The sequence below is a fragment of the Pseudopodoces humilis genome, chromosome 4 (assembly GCF_049639895.1).
Source record: "Pseudopodoces humilis isolate 2021_Gansu_Grassland_sample_001 chromosome 4, ASM4963989v1, whole genome shotgun sequence".
NCBI classification, from domain to species: Eukaryota; Metazoa; Chordata; class Aves; order Passeriformes; family Paridae; genus Pseudopodoces; species Pseudopodoces humilis.
In genome coordinates, this window is record NC_142203.1 from 3,632,878 (window position 1) to 3,651,210 (window position 18,333).

At 40.0% G+C, this 18,333-nt stretch overlaps 1 protein-coding gene across 1 annotated transcript in view; it reads right to left on the bottom strand.

The window, feature by feature from the left end:
• MEGF10 (multiple EGF like domains 10) overlaps positions 1-18,333 on the bottom strand; it is an 85,609-nt gene that overhangs the window by 41,401 nt on the left and 25,875 nt on the right. The window contains exons 5-8 of the mRNA XM_005529439.3: positions 16,175-16,267; positions 4,119-4,365; positions 3,476-3,596; positions 1,506-1,642 (exon numbers count right to left, since the gene is read on the bottom strand). Coding sequence (XP_005529496.1) covers positions 1,506-1,642; positions 3,476-3,596; positions 4,119-4,365; positions 16,175-16,267 — 598 coding nt within the window. The remainder of the gene's footprint in view (positions 1-1,505; positions 1,643-3,475; positions 3,597-4,118; positions 4,366-16,174; positions 16,268-18,333) is intronic.

Consider the following 18,333-nt stretch of genomic DNA (forward strand, 5'->3'; position numbering starts at 1 on the left):
CGTTTCATGCTTCTGCAGTATTTTTCTCAATATGTTGCTGACATCCAGAAGTTTCAAGTTATTTGTAACTCTGTCCTAACTGAAATCACCAATAAAATCTTATTTTCTCCTGGTAGCCTAAGAATAGAGCTAATTACCCTGTATCAATATTTCCTGATTTAAGCTATACAAATAAAGCCGTGAAAGAATTCTCTTCAAATGCCAACCAGATAATCCCAGCCAAACTAGACAAAACTTAACCTTGAATTTTTAGGTTTTTTTAAAATTCTTTTAAAATTTAACTTGCAAAAACCATCCCTTCAGAGGTGGTGTGTATGGGCTACCTCAGACACTGCCCACACAGTTCTCTGACGTTTTTAAGGACCAGTCTACAACCTTGCCATTGACTCCTTCCTGCCCTTGGAACCATCTTGAGAAATGAAAATTGAAAATACAGCCTCTTTTGCAGGAAAAGAGGGAGGCTCAGATTTGCAAACGTGATCGAAACTGCTGCAAACTGCAAGGCATTTCAGATGAAAGTCTGAAATTACTACAACATGAAAATATTAATTTTCAATTACAATATTAAATTATTACAATATGGAAAATTTAATTACTTTTAGAAACACCAGTGTAGAGGCACTGTGTAGATACTTGTGTGGTTACTCCTTTGATTCTCCCCTGGAGCCCCTGTCTGTGTCTGCCTAAATGCATCTACCACCTTCTGCACTGTTTCTTCACAGACACAAATATAACTTTGGCATGCAAATGTCTCTGGACTAATTATTCCTCTTCTTCTTGAGCTCTTTTTCCACATTATGTCTGGCAGAGCACTTCCCACGTCCTGTGAAGGTTCATGTGTGCATATGGTTACAATACCCACAGCTGCTGGCAGAGATCCCCTGGACTGACCCCAGTGATCAGGCTGCTGCTGACTCCTGCAAATGAGTTGTGTGCTGCTTAAAATACACGCAGGAAAACGTTCTTTCATCGCTTTCCACTGCCTTCAAGAGCGATGTCTCACACTGCTATCTTTCCAATCTGCCAAACTCAACTCATACAGCCATCAGAAGATTAAATTTTTCATTTCATTCGAGAGGAGCATTTTTAGGAGACAACTCTCCGGCCTGCAGCCTTTGAAGAGGGACTGACCGAGCCTCCCTCGCTGCTGTGAGTGCCAGACATCTGCACAAACCCACCAGCCTCCCTCCTCACCCCTCCACCACAGCACAGGCTGCACCATTCTGCAAGGCTCTCCAAGGGAGGAAGATCCACAAGAAGTGCCAGAGCACAGCAGGAAAACAGTGAAACCCCGCAGTTCCTTCACAGGAAGTGTTCTTTCACATGGGCTTCCAACTTGCAATCCGGCATCAGCCGAGTGACACGGCAAGCATTTTGTCACCAAAATTAGCACTTTTGATCATGTCTCAGATACTTCCATTGTTCTTTCTACCAGCTTCTGAGGTTCCCCTGCTGTAGCTGAGCCCTCCAGGCTCAGCAGCCTGGCAGGAGTGGGTTTTCCTTACCGTTCCCCTGTGTAGCCCGGGCTGCAGTGGCAGTGACCCGTCACCGAGTCGCAGGTCCCTCCGTTGTGGCACTGGCACTCCTGTGAGCAGTTCTTCCCAAAACGACCCTCAGGACAAGGCTGACCACACACCATGCCCTGTGAGTGCAGGAGAGAAATCTCAGAGTTGGGACTGCAGCTTGAATGGACAAGGAGAAAACGAGGGAAGGTCAGGGAGATCCTGTATTTACTCTCCCAGTGCTGATCTTGGAAATGCCAGACCCTTCTCCAGCTTTAAATTTGGGACATATTCCAGCACTGGAGGAATAATCTTCTAGGATTTCCATGTTGGAAGTAAAAGCTCATGAAAAATACTCTTTCTAAGCACCTGTAAAAACACACTTGTAAGACTAACTGATGTCAAGCTCTTCCCAGTTTATTTACCAGGATTACTATATATCAATACACCCAGAAATGCCCTCAAGTGAATAGAGGCTCTAATGCCCCAATTATTCTACTTTATAGTAACTTGGGTATTTTTTTCTGATGAATGAAAAAGCTGTTTGCAATTTCACTTAGAGAAGGATATCCTAAAAGCTTAAGTAGCATGATTGCTCCTTTCAGTGGGTTTCGAGTTTCTGCACTGCCTTTTACATCCTTGGAATTAATCACACCTGGGTGGTGAGGGAAACATCAGAACTTAAGACTTTTAGGAAGCCATTTCAAGAAAAAGGTATTTACAGGCATTTAATCAGACAAAAGACATCCAGGTATTTCATCTAACACAAGACCCTGCAGAATTTGCACCTGGCTACTTTAAAACTCCTGTACAGGAAAAAAAAAAAAAAAAAAAAAAAAGTTTAACTGACAAAATAGTGTTTCACGGAATTGAAAGCCCTACAATTGTAATTTATACTTAAATAATTACTTGGAAAATTAGTCAAAGGCCTAAATAATCATGTATTAGTTAATACGCACTAGTATAAAATTTTCCTCACTACTTCATGTGCTATATATCTCTTTTTTAGTAGCTGTGTATAGGGAGATAAAGGGAGTTAGGAATTTTTGCAAACATTGTATTCCAAGACCAGTAATTTTGCTCTCCTAGCATGAAATGCAATAAAAAGTAAAAATGGCCATATTCCAAGCTAGGTAGTCGGGTGCTCTGCTCAAATTGATAACCACAGATTGTATTTTATAGCATGCTCTCTAGTTGGTGAAAAACTGGCCTCTGCCACAGGTTCTTCTCAGTATAATACAGTCACAAGGTAATTAAACCATCAGTAAATGTGAATTTTCACCCAAAATAAACATTTAAATGGAAAATAATATCAAATGCTCACAATCAGTATTATCAGCAAATGTATTTAAAGAATTTATCTGGGCCTTGATCACCTTCTAGCTGCATTATTTGCCAACTCAGAGCAGGCAGCCTGATAGCAAGGGAAGGCAATTTGCAGCTCCAAGGTCAGGTCTTAATTCCCTGCCCTCTGATAAAAGGGAAAGAAGCCTAAAGATAATGTCAAAGATCTGATGTTCCATCTCCTCCCCAGCAGTGAACACATATGCAAAGGTTTGGGCTTTTTTTCCACACATACTTGACATTCAAAAATGGGCACAAACCCCACTATTAACAAACACAGTGGTGTCACCTCCCTGTAATATCAACCTACATGGAGAAACCAATGACTTGCAGGCAAGATCTAAAGGATATTGCCTTGTCACAGCACAACCATTCCTTTTGCTTCCCAGAATCTGATATAGTTAAAAAGGCAGTGCAGAGCTGGAGCATTTTCAGTAACAGATGGTTTCGCAAGCATTTTATTTCAGTCCCTTATGCTAAAATATGTTTCTCATTACTCCTGGCTACAAGCAGACTGCATTTGCTATCCTCATTTGCTACCCTTTTTTTTTTTCTTTTCCCCCCTTTGAGATGTACAAATATGGAAGTTTTGGGGGGGTTTTTGGGGGGTTTCAGAGCTCATTTTTTACCATCCATCCCGGCGGGCAGGAGCACTCCCCGGTGATGTGGTGACAGACGCCTCCGTTCTGGCACGGGCACCTCTCCTCGCACTGTGGGCCATGCTTCCCGGGGGGACACAGGTCCTCACAGCTGTGCACAGGGTGGGGACAGCACAGACACCCATTACCACAGGCCCCAGCTTTGTTTTCAGTGCTATCATCATCAGCTCCTCCAGCCAAAATTGTGGAGCCCAGAGAGCAGCGTGACACAGAGGGATGCGCACCGAGCGTCGTGCGGCATCCACACAACGGATCTAAGGAAGCAGACCTGGCATTCTAGGAATCACTGCTCCCAAAACATCTCTTTATACACAGTCTGGCACTCATTCAGTGCTGCTGACACAGCTCTGGAATGACCAAGGCCAAACAACTCCATGTTTCAATGCCATTTCCCAAACCTGTGATGGCCAACAAGAACCCTCTGCTGCTCCTTTTCGTGCATTTTTACCCGTCTGGGTCGACGCTTTATTTCCTCTTGGCCGCACATCTGAAACGCGCCCTGCAACGCTGGTTTGCCCAAAACTGCTTGCTCAGCATGGAAACTCACCCCAAACTCCTCCAAACTCATACCCCACCGCCCCAAAAAGCGACACAGCCACTTAAAGGCACTTACAAGGCGCCGGTGTATCCGGGGGGACACCTGCACTCCCCGGTGACGTGGTCGCAGGTGGCTCTGTTCTGGCACTGGCACTTCTGGTGGCACTCGTTGCCGTAGGAGCCGGGGTCGCAGCGCTCCTCGCAGCGCCAGCCCTTGAAGCCGGCGGAGCAGTGGCAGGCCCCGGTGATGGGGTTGCACAGGGCCCCATTCTTGCACTGGCAGCGGCTGCTGCAGTGGGGTCCCCAGTGGTCGCTGTCGCACGCTGGATGGGCAGAGGGAGGAAAAGCGCGGCGGTTTTAGAGTGATTTTTTTTTTGGGCTCCACTGGAGGTGCTGCGAGCTGGCCACGCAAGTTATGGAATGGAGATTGTTACTCCTCTTTGGTCCTAAAGGATCGTGGCAGGCAGGGCAGACTTGGTTTTTGAGATTCATGCAAGTGATTCTTCCCGAGAAAAGGCAAGATTATAAAACACTGGGAACTAAATGCAAGCTCGAATCTCTTAATTCTCAAAACTCTTCATTGTGACTCTCCGCCATCAAACCATGAACTCCCCTTTACAGAGGGAAGTCTAAGTTTAAAAAATGTAGTCTAAATCCAACAACAACTCTCTGAATCCCAAAAGGAGGTTGCAAAACTTGCTTAGGGTAGATTTATGATTTTGGGCAAATCAAAGAATTCCTACTTGTTCAGCTAATTGCAAATAATTCCTTTGCAATCTTGCAATATGCTAATAGGGCAAAAGGAGACATAAGAAGCACTTCAGCAAGCAAGAGGAAATCAACAATTACATGGTTAAACTTCATCTGGATGTTAGGAATTTGGTTATCCAGTGTGTCTTTACAATCATTCAAATCCATCTTCTCTTGTCTGCCCCAATGCATCCCACTGAAGCCCCATAAGCAAACCATTCAGAGGGTATTTCAGCATCAAAAGAACTTAATGTTAAGGAAGAAATTTTATCCTAAGAAACACAGGAGTTCTGTAAAGAGCCAGAAGATTAGGGTCACCTGGAGTTCAACAGGAATGTGTTAATCATATGGTCAAATGGTCTGATTTTATTTTTATGTTCTGTTGATAACAGCAGCACAATGGGAAAGCCTCAATTGCAGTGACTGTAAGCCCAGGCTCTCCTCTTGGAGACTGACAACCATTGTTCTCCCAGTCTTCTCCTGGGGCAAAAAAGCCAGGCAGAGAACAGGCACACTTTCCTAGACTAATGCAAAGTAATTCAAGAATGCTCCTCAGGGTAGAAATTATTCAGCTGTAAGAGCTGTTCACCCAGGCTACACAAATAAAAAGGAATTAGGGTCTTTTCAAGAATCTACTCCTTAAGGTTGGTTTTTTGGTTTTTTCTTTTCTCCAGGATAGGTCACTAGAACATGCATCCATAAATGGAGATATTGTGAGCACTTACACACAATAAAACAGAGAGCAACAGAAAGTAGTGTTATGTGTTATAAACACCCAGCAATGCTGCTGGGCTGTAAGAACAACTGCCCATCTTATTATTATTGGCCTTTCTCTTTAAAGATGTGTTGTGGACAAACAACAGGTCTACAACAGTTTTGTAACGTGCTGCTCCCTACAAATTGCCTCTTGCCGTGATAACTTCCAACATTTTCAACGTGTCTGCACAGAGTAGAACATATAATCCTCCTCCTCAACTAGCTATTTTGGGATATAAAAAAGACATGTATGGCTTTCAAGATGCCTGAGAAACTCATGTCTTCTGTCATGATAGAGCAGAAACCCCTATTTTTTTTTTAATGTTTTTTAAAAATTAACACATTAGTCTGCTGATGAAAGTCTTATTCCTTTCAGACAAAATTTCAATTTCTGCCATTCCTCAGGGAAATATTAATTAATAAATCAGGCAATTAATAATTTTTTAAAACTCCAAAACCCAAAAAGCCCTGTCCAGGCATGTCTGATAGAAGGGAGAATTCAGACTGATTGCCACACCACAACTGCTCCAGTGCAGAGCTCAGGCAAGACCATGCCCTGATGGGACTGGCAAGAGAAGATTTATTCTTGGTTGGTGAGAGGCTGTGCTCTTTTACCAGCTGCTGGGAATAGGGTGTTTGGTGTGGCCACCAACATTCCTGCAGCTTCCTGAAGACCCAGTGTAACAAATCTGTGAGCCAGAGGGATCAGAAACTTCTACCAAGCACCTGCCACTGCATCCAGCACCCAGCCTCACTTGAGGAGGATACACTGCACTGTGCATAACCATTAATTAGCCTCCTGGCATGGCCTTCTCATTATGTTCACAGGAAATCTTTACAATAAAAGCACATCCAAAGGCTGGCAAGGGGATTCTCAGCCTCAGGACCATTCCCCTGGCAATGACCAGGTGAATGACAAACACTTCACAATCTTTCATTATATTCCCCAGCACAGTTTTGCCACAACCCCTCCCAAAAGGTCTGTCACCAACATGTGACTTATGGGAAGAACTGTGGAGAAATGTGCAGAATTAAGGGGAATAAATAATAATACTGAACAAGATGGATAAATCACTCATTTTACCTCTGTGTCCCCTGACTGATCATCAGTAATATTCTCCATAGGAAATCAGAGTGATTTTTCAGAAACTGATGCTCAGTTTAGTACTAGAAAAGAAGAAGGCAAAGGGTAGAAATGTTTCCTGTGGCAATTTTGGATTACTTAGAATTAGTTTTGGAGCTTAAATTTACCAATTATTACCTCAGACTATTTCTAGCATTCAGACACTGAGAAAGCTGGGCTGGAAGTCACACACATCTGCTAATTTGGTGGAATGGGATAGTCTTGGAGTTCATGGCTACTGCCAGGCTACAGAGTGTCAGCTGGAGTTTAAGGAGGAGAGCTGTGCTGGCTGCAGCCAGGTCACAGGCACACATGCACAGGGCACACACAGGCAGCTGCAAAATCCTCATACACTGATTTTCTCAACAGATCCAGGGCCGTCATACCACAGCTCTCAGCACAAGGAGAAAGGGGAGCAACAGAAAGGCAAGAGAATGTTCAGAATAGTTTCAGCATAAGGATTGTGCATCTCAGCCCCAATCACTCCTGCAAAGTCTGAACCACTCAGAGGTGGTGCAAAACCCAGCCAGTAAACCAGCACTAATTTTCTGTGTTGATCCTTACAGAACTGTTTTTACATGGAACACCTTCACTACAAAAGGCCCTCTTTGCCTTTCACATGGTTTTTTTATGTTTTAAACAGAAGACTTACTATACCTGTCAGCTTTTGTATCAGATTCACAGCGTCCTTTCTGCCTTCCCCTTATGCAGTAGGGAAAAAACCAAAATGAACATAAACACTACTTTTAACACTGTGGTATTAATGTCACATCTTCTTAAAATATTTTCCTTTCATTATTCATCTGGGAACATCTTCTTTGTCACCACAGCATGCACGGTGCACATCACACAATGCCACAGACACAGGGAGGAAAACTTTGCTCTCTCCTTTGGTTTGTTGAGCAGAAGTAGGAATTCACCTTTGGAATAAGAGCACTGCACTGCATAAATTCTGTTTGACATGAGCACTGTGGTAAGACTCTCTAAGGCTATGCAGGTCTACCACGACAAAAACTCTTGCTGACCAAGTGATTTGAAAAACAGGGAGAATCTTAAGGATTAAATGGCAAAAAAAATCCCACCTTCTAGAAGAAGCTGAAACCCGTGATGGAAACTGCTACCAATTTGGGGCCTTTTGTAGCATCTTTGAAGATGTAAGGTTCTCCTGTATAGCATATGATTTCCTTGTAAAATTACTGTAAAGCATGTTGTTATTGTGCTGGGCTAAATGTGGTTTTATGCAAATGGTTTTTGTGATTTACAAACTGAAGTGGTGGGAGCCTGGATATTTTAATTTTTTTTTTCGTTTTTTTTTCTAAGAATCTGGAACATGTGTAGAATTTGGCAAGTACTTTATTGCTCTTTATATACAAAAAACACTTTTAACTAAATATGGCCACACACTTGTGTGTTTTTTTCCCTGCTTTTTAGAAATGTTGATTTCATTAAAGGGCAACACAAAAAAAAGTGCAAGTCCCAGTTTATTCCTGATAAACCCACCTTGACCACCTAAAATTCTGCACTTCTCTAAAGGTTGGCCTATAATAAGAAACATATAAGGCTATCAGATCAAGCCAAAGAACAGAAGAAAAACCTCCTTAGAAGCTCTAACATGCAACTACCTTTTAACTATGCCACAGTTTCCCTTATAACTTCACACTGAAGCCAGACAATGTTTATTGAAATGCTATTTTTAAAGATCACTGCTTTTTGTGCCATTGGGGAGGGAGAAGAACTACAGCAAAACGAAGATTTACGGTCCTTGCTGTCAGTTTCTTGCAGGTGTCTCATATGCAGCACCAAGACAACTAAATGAGATTTTAGTCTATCTTACCCATCTTTCTGCAAGACACATTGCAGTGTGTTCCTGGAAATACACACTGCTGTTTGAAAACAGAGGAGATCCTTATCACTCAATTAGGCTTATGTATTTTTATGGTCTTCTAGAAAAACTGAAAACAAAATTCCCTACCACAGACAGCAGGGAGTGAATACTCCCTCCCCTGGAATGTAATATTGTGAAGTATAAATTTAAAATAACCTAACACTGGCAAATATACATATTCCTACCTATCTGCCCTCAAAACTCCCAACCCAGTGAAAGGTGATTTTCCTTGCTTCAGCAAGTAAAACAAACAAGCTGTCCACAGCTTCATCGTCCCTCTCCTCTCCTCTCCCTCTCCCTCTCCCTCTCCTCTTTCCTTCCCTTCCCGCACCTTCCCTTCCCCTTTCCCTTTTTCCTTTCCCTTTTTCCTTTCCTTTTTCCTTCCCTTTCCTTACAAACAGCCAACCATAGATGGTGTGAGTAAAAAAAAGACAATATTGAGAAAACTCTGATTTATCCAGAGAAGTATCCCACTGAGAGTCTTATTACTACAAACAAAATTGCTAATCCCTGGACATGCCCCAGGGTGTGACCTCCAAGAGTCAACAGAAGGGAAATCCATGGATTTTTCTAAGCAAAAAAATGACAAAAATATGGATATTATCACTAATCTATACTCACATCACACCTACTGTAAAATTTAGAGAGTGCTCTTGAAACTACTCTCTGCTATTTCCATCTGCAGATCTAAATGGATTGCATTTGTTTCCCTTAGGATATTCCTGCAGGATAGGAAACAGATAATAATTCTCCCAATTGGAATTTAAGCCAAGTAAAAATAAATTCATGCCGATTTTGAAAGCTATAAATACTCAAAGTGTGTTTCAAATTTGACAAGATGCATTAAGCCCATGGTGACATCAGCCTGTCTGTCAGCCTGGACAGCAAATGTGGAACATGGCAAACAGAAACTTCAGAGATGAGTCAAAAAAGCCAGGAAACAAAGCCAGCTACTCTGAAAACTAGAATAAAAACATCCTGCAGAAAATCTTCAAAGTATTATTTCATAAAACCATGGGTTATTCTCCATGTTTTTTGTTTTTTTTTTTTATTTTGTTCTGTTCTAATCATATCAAAATGCTATGAAAATGGCACATGCATATTAAAAAACAAATAATCTCTTTTTTTTTCCTTCAGAGAACCACACATAATAATTATAAAATACCATTTTCTTTTACTAAAAGACCTACTTTACCTACATCCCAGTCACAAAAATGCATGGAATTTCTTTTTTTTTTTTCCAGAATGCCATTTCTATTGGATCTGGAATTTTCTTTCAGTCTTTTGTTTCTATCTCATTCCATTTATTATACTGTAGGCCTTTTACCCTGTGGCGTCTTTTTCATTGTTACTTTTTGTTTTGTGTATAAGAAAGGATTTTTATTCAAAATGCTAAGCTTAAACTTAATTCAGGGGGTTTTCTTGTTTACTTTATAAAAGCCTTTTGATCCGTGAAGTGGAAGAACAATGGAAATGTGTTTTTCAGATCTTATGAAAGGCTGGAACTATATGCCTTTCACATGCCATAAATTTCCAAGACTCTTTAAAGTGCTTTGGACAGCAGAACACAAGGATGGATAATTGATAAGGAAAACACACACAGATGGTTGTTGGTATTTGTTTTATCACATTACTGAGATAAAACCTGTTAAAAATAATTATTATTATAGGAAAAAATTTAAGAACTTTCTTGTACTACATTCTGTCTGTGACCCCAGTTTTGCAGAGATGTCCTTGTAGGAACCATAAGTTAGCTGTTTGTTGGTTGGTTTTGGGTTTTTCTGTTTTATTTTGGTTTGGTTTTTTTGCAATGACTTGAAGGTCATCTTAGTTGTGCTTTTTAATGAGCCACAAATGGTATCCTTCACATCCTTGAAAACCTACGAAGTGAGCCACTGAAAATATATAAGCCCGCCAATATGTAAGGCAGATTGAAATGAAAACAGCACTAAAAATACTTATGCACTGTTACTAGGAAAAAAAACCCCAAACCCACAGACTTTAGTCAAAAAATCAGCTTAGGCAAACAGTACAAATTACTAGGTTTCCAAAATGGTGAAAAGCAGAAATGAAAAGTTTCTCTGGTCCAGAAAATATTTACAAAGCATCAAAACTATTACCATTTACTGGAATGCCTTCCTTTAAGTAAATCTCAACATAAGTAAATTTAATAACTCTGTTTCGCAGAAGGCAATTTTTTTGTTTCTACTTTTGCCTAAAGACCGATCCAGTACTTAAGCAAAATTCTGAAGCGTGGCCATAAAATCTATTAATTTCCCTAGGACTTCCAAACCAAAATGGTCACAGTACCAAAAATATGCTAAACATAAGAATATTATTATTTCAAATGCACAGTTGTACTGCACCTCTACACAAGGAGAGGTGCTATGCAGCCCTGGAAATTTTGATGCCACCTACCACAGTGACACTGTAGTGACTGTGAAAAATGAATGCGATGGCAACTTCCATGAAATATCTGTTTTTCCTATTTGCACCTCATCTGACTTGCTGGTGGGTTAGTTTTTCAACTCAAAGGTATCCAGCCTTCTTAGAGAGGAAAATGAAGTGTTCAGCTGGAAAAAGTGAGAAGTCAGTTGGGGGAGTTACAGCAGCAATAATTATAGAAGAATTACGGGTAGTGAACATAGGGAAGATACATTAAATATGAACAGGTTCAATTTAAGATTGTTCATGACCCGCTGGCACGGGAGCTGGGCTGGGGGCAGTTCTGCACTACTTAAATAAACTATTTCTCTACATTTTCCATACAAGTAAACAGCTCTCTGCCAGGATACTCTGTAGGTTTGCCTGTGTGCTTACCAGCTCCCCAGTTCTGGGAACCAAGCCTTCCTAATGCAAGGATGTGGTTAAAACCAGAACTCATTTCTGCAGCCTGCTGGATGGCCTGGAAAACTCAGGGATGAGCTAACCCCCTAAGTGTGTCTTGCAAGCTGCATTAGTTAAAAATGCTTTTGACAAAGGAAAAAGGAAAGCAATGCCCTGGCAAAAAAAAATAAATAAAAAAAAAATTAAAATAATAATAAAAAAAGCTCAGTTTAGGAGGACTCTGTGCCATCAAAGTGTGCAAGGTGGTTCCAGGCAGGTACCACACAGGGGCTGCGTCACTTGGGGTGCAGTGGAAAAGTCACACATCCACCCCTGCAGGGTTAAAGGAAACCAAGGGCTGCACTGGGAAACTGGCACTGCCTGTGGCTCACGTGAGTGTCTCACACACATTAATGCCAAGGGATCCAGTTTCTGCCATGGCCTGCATCTGCCAAGTCCCATGAAGAAAACAGAGTGATTTTCACGGAATTTGCGAACTTTACAAAACACCCATGGCTGTGAAGGAAATCTGACAGTAGCAGAGCTACTGTAGTTTAAAAGTTACCTTAATAAGCCCATTTAAAGGTAAAGGTTTCTCTGAGGTGCCAAGCCTTAAACCTGAAGCTTAAAGTATTAAGGAAAAATCCTATTTTCTTCTCATGTTTTACAAAACCCTGGAGACAAATTATGTCTTATTATACCATTTTTTCTACTCCGATGCCTTCAGACCATAGTCCCAATAAAGCTCTACTAATCAACAACAGAATCAAATTACAAATTAAAACTCAGTCATTCAAACAGATCTCAAGATTACTGCGGCACAGTAAAAATGGAAGAATTCTACTCCCATTTTCATGAACAATCCTGACCATGCTTTAGTCATAAACCAAGGACATGTCATTCCCTTTTTTGCTTTACCACTCATGCCAGCTGCGGGGATCACAAGGCTATAACCATTTCAGACAAGTCAGTGTAATATTGATTTTTGCCTCTGCTCCAGCTTATCCAGAAAGTGTCCTATTGATTTCTGAAGGAATTATCTGTGAACTGCTAGGCATGAGAAGAAAAACAAAGTGGATGTCCTGGTTGTGGATCTGAACTGCATGCCCACTCAAAACTCACAATCAGGCTCATATATCATCTCTTATAAAATAGATGACAACATAAATAGAAATAAAATATAATATAAATAAATAAAATTTATAAATAAATATAAAGTACTGTTGCAGGAGTGTGAGCAGAAAACGGGCAGAAAACATAAATTATAAATGTACAACAAGGTCTAAATGTACAACTATTAGCACATGTAGCAACTTCTACAAAAGACTATTCTATTCTCAGCCTGTAGTCAAAAGCATTTTTCAAAACAACCCAATCTGACACCTAGCAGTTAAAAAATTTGATAAAACAGTAATTTAGTTCAGGAGGGAAAAGTTGTGTTAGTTTGTTTGATTGATTGATTGAAATCAATCAATTTTGTGTTAGTTAGATTAAATAAAATCTATTTGTTTAACCTATAATTTAGCAGTCCATGCACTTTTGTTACATTGCACTTCCCCAGCCCACAACTGTCCGACTTACATTTCTGGAATTCACAAGTATTTCTTCCAAGGGGAGCTGACAACATATGGATTCTGCTGATTTCACTCACTCAACACATGTTCTGTCCACTCCCTTGTCCTGACTGTTGTGTTCAATCAATAAATCTTTATTAGAATAAATTGTTTTTCATGACTGCCATCTCTCCCACTAGAATGCAAGCGCTCTGCAAAGAGGTGATCTCTTGATCCAAGTGGTGTTTCCTCTCAGGTCTATCTACATTTTCATCACCTTCTTGATCCACCTCACACTGACTTTCACTGCAAGTAAACACTGCCTAATACACTCTATTTCCTTTAAATAAAAGAAAATACCTGAAGAAAAATTACACCTTGTGCAGGAAATGCTCCCCAAGGAAACGTTATTTAATTAACAAAACTCCCAGGCCACCACTCAGGTTTTGCTTGCTGAAGAATAGATCCAATCCTGTTTTCTGTGCAGCTGGGATGTAATTTTTTCAGAAAGGCAGAGGATGTGGTGGGGAGCAGAGTCATGGTCTGGGTTAGAATTGAGCACTGAAAAAAGACAGGCTCAGCACTCTTGGTCAAACATTAGGCCTTCTCTCCCTAAACTAAGAGCAGCCACTGACCTAAACAATTCAGGAATTGGCAAAGAGTCATGGCAATAAGGAGATGATATTTGCTACAAAAGGAAATGGGAGTCACCCAAAAAAATTATTCCCTCCTGAGAAACAACTGATAAAAATCAGTCTGGGGGGTTGGCAGATGGACAGATGCTGCAACAGGACTAAATTTGTTCTCAGATACTTGCAGATAAAATTCCTTTGTAAGGAGAATAAACAATTCCAATAGAGATAGGACAGCAATTTGGAAGAAAGTGTTTAGTTCTGCAGTTTTACAAAATGTTTTGTCCCTAGGTAGAACAGTTCCTTCCAATATGTGTGCGTCCATGAAAATGAACAGATGACTACATCTGGAAGTTGGCCTAATACCTCACCCTTTGAGGATAGTATCTTCTGTTCAGTCAGGGCACTTTATCTGGTCATCAGCAGCCATAAAATCCCTGAACCTTTCCCCTACAAAAACATTGTCCTGTCTTTCTAATATGGTTCCACCATTCAGTTAAGTAATGAAAATGTTTATTTGATGGACATCAGTGCAGTAGGGAAATATGCACCTATTCCTACTGAATTAATAACTTGCTATATAAAAAAAAATATTATTAAAAAAGCATAGATCTTTATTTTGTATCATTGTACCTTTCTGTGACTAAAACAAGAAGTTCAGGATCATGCAGAAAATCCAACTAAAGAGTATCAAAACCTTTTACATTGGACAAGCAACAAGGAAGCTCAGAAAGCCAAGCACCTCTCACTGTTATTTCCAACATTATCCACCGTTTCTTAATTCAGTTTGACCTGTGTTGTAGCTCTTCAGACAAGGAAACCATGGACAGATAGCAGCAAATGTCAGCTCTCAAGCTCAGAAGGACAATCGAGTGAAATCAGTAACTTTCTTGGGTTTGTCCACACAGAAGGGGATAAATACCAGAACAAATGTTCCTGTAGCACATGTACAGAAATACCCACTTTCTCAGCCTACCCTCCTCCTCCTACCAGTGATCCCAAACAAATTCTGGCAGTTCCAGGTAGCCCTAGTGTTATACAGGAGCCTTTAGAGGATCACCAGCCTCTCCAGAGATCACTGTTCAAAGGTACACAAAAGGCAAGCAGCTGAGGAAGAAGCAGAGGAAAAGAGCTGCAGATGTATTCAGAGTGCATTACACCAAACAGGTAAGAGAAATGGACACCAGAAACCCTATGAGACGAAGGGTTATTTCCAAAGGCAGATTTAGAGGTTCCTGTCTCATCTAAAGCACACTTTCAGACTCGAAAATCTTAATAAATATATGTAACATAATATGTTACAATAAATATAACAGTATTTTTGCAATCTGTGCTGTCTAATGATTCACATTTCTTCTGCATGTTTGATCAGCTACAGAAGAGCTCAATACATAAGTTTTCAGAAAGAAAGATAGCAGGTTATGATGATTTATGTTGAAAATTCAGTACATTAGATTAAGACCAGTCTTACAGCAACACTGTTACAAAGAACAATGGCTCTCTCACTTTTATGCCTTATGCAAAACTTGGGTGTTTATTTGGAGTTATACATGAATCCCAAGTAAGTATACATGAAAACTACACAAAAAATGGTGTAATTAATTTTAAAATGCTTAAATTATTCCTCATGCCAACAAATATGCTGCTGGAATAATAGAGCAGCTCCAGATGAACTGAGTTATGACAGCAACATGTTTGAAAATTGAAGAAAACTTCCTTTTTTTAAAAAAAGAAAAATAAATTAGAGTTGTTAATTTTATAGGAATAATGTATTAAGTTAACTACCAGTGCAGTATCTTTGCCGTTTGCTAGAAATTTGTAAGGTCCATGGAATTTAACTTGTACATACAGTTGTTTTTATTGTTGGCTAAAATACATTTCTTTCAGCTAGACAGTCACTAGAACTTGTTACAAAAGATGTGATTTTATGTCAACCTCAAAAATACATTTTTAAAGACCTTAAAAAAGGGAGTTACACAGCTGGAATAAATGAAGAATTACAATGAATTGAACCATTACTTTGAGAAATTGTCTTTCAACCAAAGGGAAGAAAAGGTAATGGTTTCTGTTCTGCACAATTCTGCTCCCCTCACCTCCTGCACATGTTCTTATGGCAAAGGGAAAGGAGAAGAAAGTGGGAGAAATTTGACCAGAGTACAATGGAAAGACACAGAGAGTTCTGGGAGTGAAGAGTGAAGGGGAAAGCGGCAGAGTGAAAAAGGAGGACAGAGTTGTTAGGAAGGCTTTCCTCATAGCTTTTAAATGTGACCTGGCACCATCAAACTTCACACATTAGTAAAATAAAAACTGTGAGCTTTTCTTACATGTAAAGTAAAATTATGTCTGTACTCCAGATACCTTGCTATCTGCATGTTTCTGAGCACAAAAAAAAAGAAAGAAAAAAAAAGCTCATTAGTGCTGCTACGAGGGAACACCGTTTGCAAGTAAATGAAGAAAAATCAGGTTACACAGAGTAACCTGATAACTCAGAAAAAAGCCCTGATCAGACAGCAGAAGCCCAAGCACAGAACTGATGATTGTCTGTCCAGAAGAGAGGATAACACCATGGAAAGAGTACAAGACAGGCAGAAGCAGGTGAAAACTCACCACTGGAGCAGTTGGGTCCTCCCCAGCCAGGCTCACACTGACAGGTGTTGGGAGCAATACAACGGCCGTGGACACACTTATCAGCACAGTGAGCTGCCAGAGGAGGGAATAAAATAAAACAATTAGAGAAATCCTGCCACTGGGAAAAATCTTCTTTAAAATACTCTAAAATAGTCCTAACACAGTTCTTTTGTGTCTCAAAAAATTGTACCTCTTAAAAGCAAAATAAATACCAGTGTTTTCATGTTTGGTGGCATCTCTTAAAAATATATTTCACTTCAGTCTCTTCTATTTCTCTTAAGTTTGAAAACTCCAGCTAAAAAATGTTTTAGTATTACTCAAATACTTCCGAGGAAATTGTCCAAATTTAATGAAAAAAGAGTCAAATGATCCAGGTTGGAAACTCATTTGACCATGGTCCTGGACAAGGCTGGCCCTGCCTGAAACTTGGATGGGATGACTTCCACAGGGCCCCTACAATCTCAACCATCCTGTAACTCTCAAGCAAACCCTCATGCCAAGAAAAAGAGGGGAACTTCAGTAGGCATTCCAAAGAAATTCTCTTTTGCAACAGCATGGATAAAATATGATTTGCAACACCAGTATTTTAATACCGACTTTTCCAAATGGTTGCACAGTTCAATTGAAGGATAAACAGTTACAGTGATTAAAGCAAAGCATGACATATAAACCTTATCAATCACTGCAACCTTTATTCTAAGTGCTAAACAGGCTGCCTGAAATTTATTCTTTTTTGATTTATTGCAAGCACATCTCTAAGTTAAGCCTTAATTTGAAACAGATCTTTTGTTTGAAACATCTAAGAAAAAATTGAAATGGCCTTGATATTCAGCATTATCAATGACAGAATGTAATACACCCAAGAGGAAGAATCTTTGACCAGCAACAATTTACTGGCATCATATTAATCACAAAACACCCCTACCTTTCCAAAATACATACACTGTAATAATTTCCTTCTACTCTGAACAACACTAAAAGTTAGAAAATGTGCACAGGATGAGATTTTCCTTTGTACCAACATTCCCAGCGAAGCTAAAGCAGAAATCTGACTGTTATACCAATGAATACAAAGTTAGCAAGGGGAAAGAGACAAACATTAAAAAAAAGTTTAAAGGGGGTACCCTGTGGTTCAGAATTGATTGAAAAAGTTTTAGAGTAATTAGATATTTAGGTAAAGTATTTTCAAATGTTCTGGGTTTTTCTCTAGTTAAAGATGATGAAGCACATTGGTCATCTTTACATTTAGTGTGTCCAAGGAAAAGGAAAACCACACAATCATCTATAAAATAAAAAGTTTTGATCATATGTGATCTCAGCCATTAACTGCTTATTTTTACAGCCTTTAGTTTTCATTCCCAACTATTTCTAACAAGCTGCTTTTTAGACATGCATTAAAATGACCTTCATTAGAAATCAACAGAGACAATAATAATTTTTAAACGTTTGATGAAGCAAGGAGTTAACACAAGGTGTTGCTGCCTATTTATGTATTATGGAAAGACTGAGTTTAAATAATACATCACAATTTTCCATTAGTCTCGTAACTTGATGTGAATCACTTGTATCTTTGAAGATTCTTCCCTAGTTAGTGCTGCCTTGGGCACTGAGGCTCTCCACAAACCAGAAGTGTGAAAAACCTTGCCAGCAAAGCCTGAGGCAGCAGGAGGTCACTCTGAACATGCAGTGTGAGCAGTTGTGTGAATAACCCAGGGAATGCAAACATGCTCAGCCCAAATTTCGGAGCACTGAGCTTTAAATACAGCGAGGCAACGCTCCACCACCTCCTCTGTGAGGCAGCTGGAACAGAACAGGAAAGGAAAGAAGCTGCAAGAAACCAGACCTATCTCCTTGCGCTGCCCCTCATACCACGCTGAGCACACAGATCCACACTCTGGATATACATAAAAATCTGTTCTCTAAGCAAAAGAAATCACTCTTCAGACACCTTTTGGGCTTACTGATTCTTGGCAACTGATTCCTACATCTGTATAAGACAGGACATGTTAAAAAAAACCCCGAACATGTCACAGTGGACACAGGGATGAGAGAAACAAAATTTACTACCCAGAGCTACGAAGAGATGAGGACAACATAAAAAGCACCTAAAAGAAGCTGAAAAGACATGAATGATACCA